This window comes from Callorhinus ursinus, unplaced genomic scaffold (assembly GCF_003265705.2).
Source record: "Callorhinus ursinus isolate GAN/ISIS: 27379988/994484 unplaced genomic scaffold, GSC_fseal_2.0 scaffold84, whole genome shotgun sequence".
NCBI lineage: Eukaryota > Metazoa > Chordata > Mammalia > Carnivora > Otariidae > Callorhinus > Callorhinus ursinus.
Window position 1 is genome coordinate 2,839,594 of NW_027397146.1, and position 2,735 is coordinate 2,842,328.

Sequence of the window (2,735 nt, forward strand, 5' to 3'; positions counted from 1 at the left end):
CAGCTCCTGCCACACCTGCAGCTCCTTCCTCACCTGCAGCTCCTGCCACACCTGCAGCTCCTGCCACACCTGCCTGGCCAACTCCTGCATGCCTCTGGGGCTGTGCGGGGAAATCTGGTCTATCCTGTGACTCTGAATCGGGGGCCTGGGGCAGAAAGACCACAGGCCAGGGTCCTCCCTTGCCTGGTATTTGTCGGGGGATCAAACTTCGGTTTAAATACTGAGCAAACTCGACCAAGGCGACCCTGGATCCGAGCTCCTTTCTGAACGCTTTGCCCAGCACTCGGTACATGCCCAGGGGCCACAGGGCAGTGCGCACGGCCTTCTGGAATTCCTCCTCCCCGCAGTCGTCAGGGATGCCCAGGATGAGCAGGGAACGGTGCTCGTTCACGCCCATCCACCTGCACCAGTCATGCAGTATGGTCAGTGGCGTCGCCATTGCTGAGAACCTGAGGGTGGAGAGAAAGGACTAGACAGGGACACACAGACTTTCACAATGTGAGCCTCAGCCTGTGGGTGCAAAGGGGTGAGAGGCATGTTCATACCACACAGCCTACCCTACCACATAGCCAAAGCCCAGTGTCCCTCACAGTGGTGGCCTGTAGCACCTCCACTCCCCATTTTGTTCAGTTTTAGAAAACTTTCTTGGTAATACACTAATTCATTTACTAGATGTAGGCCTGATCCTATTTTCTATTTTTCTGGCATCACTTTAAGGAAGTTGCTTTTTTGGGACGCCTGGGTGGCTCAATCGGTTAAGCATCTGCCTTCGGCTCAGGTCATGATCCAAGGGTCCTGGGATCAAGTCCCACATCAGGCTCCTTGCTCACCAGGGAGCCTGCTTCTCCTTCTGCCTTCCGGTCTCCCTGCTTGTGTGCATGCGCACAGGTGCTCTCTGTCTCTGACAAATAAAATCTTAAAAAAAAAAAAAAAAGTTGCTTTTTTTACCAAAGAAGTATGTCAAGTATTCAATTTTTTGACATAAATTTTTCCATAATATTCCCTGCATTCTTTTTTTAACGTCTGTCTGATCTGTAGCAATAGCACTCTTTCATTCCTGATCTTGGTAATAAGTGTTCCTTCCCTTTTCTCTTGATTAGTCTCACTAGGGCTTTAACAGTTTTGTTTCTCTTAAAAAAAAAACAAATATAAGGATTTGTTAAATGCCTACAGTTGGCTTTCTATTACTGATTTACTCTCTTAGCTGTAGTATTTTTTCAGCCAACTCATTTTGCATTTAGTTTATTTTTTTAATTTATTTTTAATTTTAATTTCTTTAAATGGACCATTAGGTCACTGATTTTATGTCCTTCTTTTATAATAAAAGTACTTAGAGTAATACATTTTCTTCTGATTGTTTCTTTAGCTGCCTGACTAATTTGGGTAAGTTGTATTTTTTTTTTTTATTAATCAGTTTGAAATATTTTCTAAGTTCCTTCGTGTTTTCTTCTTTGAGCCACGGGTTTCCAAATATTTAAAGATATTTTATTATTATTAATTTTATTTTATAAAATATTCTATCTGAGAGAGAAAGAGAGAGAGAGAGAGAGAACGCGCGCGCGTGCGACCGCGCACGGCGCACAGGAGTGAACACGAACAGGGGGAGGGGCAGAGGGGGGAAGCGGACTCCCTGGCAAAGGTAGACGCTTAACCGACTGAGCCACCCAGGCGCCCCTATTATTATTAATTTTAGATAAAATTCCGTGAGGCCAGAGAAGTTATTATGCAAAAGCACAATCCTTTAAAATTTATGGAGCTTTTTTATGGCCCAACATACGGTGTATGTGGGTGAATGTGCAAAGCACTCTTGTAACGAATCTTTATTTTCTGTGGAGGACAAGGTTTTGCACCTCCCCCTGCTGGAATCCCTCTGCCATCCCCCACAGAGGCGACCCAGAGCCCGTGGGATTCCAACTGCAGCGGGCCAGAGCCCCTCCGGAACCCCGCACGTGCTCAGCCGGCGGCCCCACGTTCCAGCCCATCCGCCTCCCCTCAGCGAGGCGCCATCCTGTTTGCGCAGCCGCAAAGCTGTCCTCCAGTGCAGCGCCCCCACCGCGTGGTAGAGCCCGTCTAGGCTCTCGCAAGCAGGGCGCCCCCACAGGCTTAGACGGAACGTCCGCGTCCTCACAGCGGGGAGCTAGCGCTCCCCTCTCCCGCCCCAGCTAGGAAGCCTCCCCTCCCATACTCTCCACACCCGCAGCCCGGCACCGTCCCTGTGGCCCCAAGAAGCAAGGTGCCCTCCCAGTTGGCGCGCCCCGCGCCAGCGCCTGCAGTGGCTCGGGCCTTGGCTTCTGGCCTCCCCGCGCCAAGCAGGCCTCCCGGTAGCGCCGGCAGCCGGGGGTCCGTCCCTCCGCACAGCCCGCGCGGGAGCCCTCGTTCCTGCCAGGGGCAGCTGGCGTCCTCCCCTCCCAGCTCCCGCACAGCTCCATAGCTCCCCTCACGCCTCTCCGGTCGAGAGTCCTCTCCGTCGCCCCCCCGCCCCTCCCCCACACAATAGCCGTTAGCCCCCCCCCCCCCCCCCACCCCCCCACCCCCGCCGCATCCGGAGCCCGGAGGAGCCCTCCTCTCCCACACTCCCCCCACCCGCAGCAGTAGGCCCTTCCTCCAGCCCCCAAAGCTAGCCCCCAGGCGCTCGGGAGGCAACCCTGCCCTCTCAGCGCCCCACCAGGGAGTCGTCCCCCGCCGCCTTCCCCCCACAGCCTCCAGCAGCCGGGAGCCCTCCCTTCCCATGCCTC

The 2,735-nt window shown here is 53.7% G+C and overlaps 1 protein-coding gene across 1 annotated transcript in view; it reads right to left on the reverse strand.

Moving 5' to 3' along the window:
• Window positions 1–234, reverse strand: part of LOC141371659 (paraneoplastic antigen Ma6F-like) — a 92,450-nt gene extending 92,216 nt beyond the window's left edge. Inside the window, exon 1 of the mRNA XM_073887934.1 lies at window positions 16–234. Coding sequence (XP_073744035.1) covers window positions 16–90 — 75 coding nt within the window. The 5' untranslated portion in view covers window positions 91–234. The remainder of the gene's footprint in view (window positions 1–15) is intronic.
• Window positions 235–2,735: the final 2,501 nt, after the last annotated feature.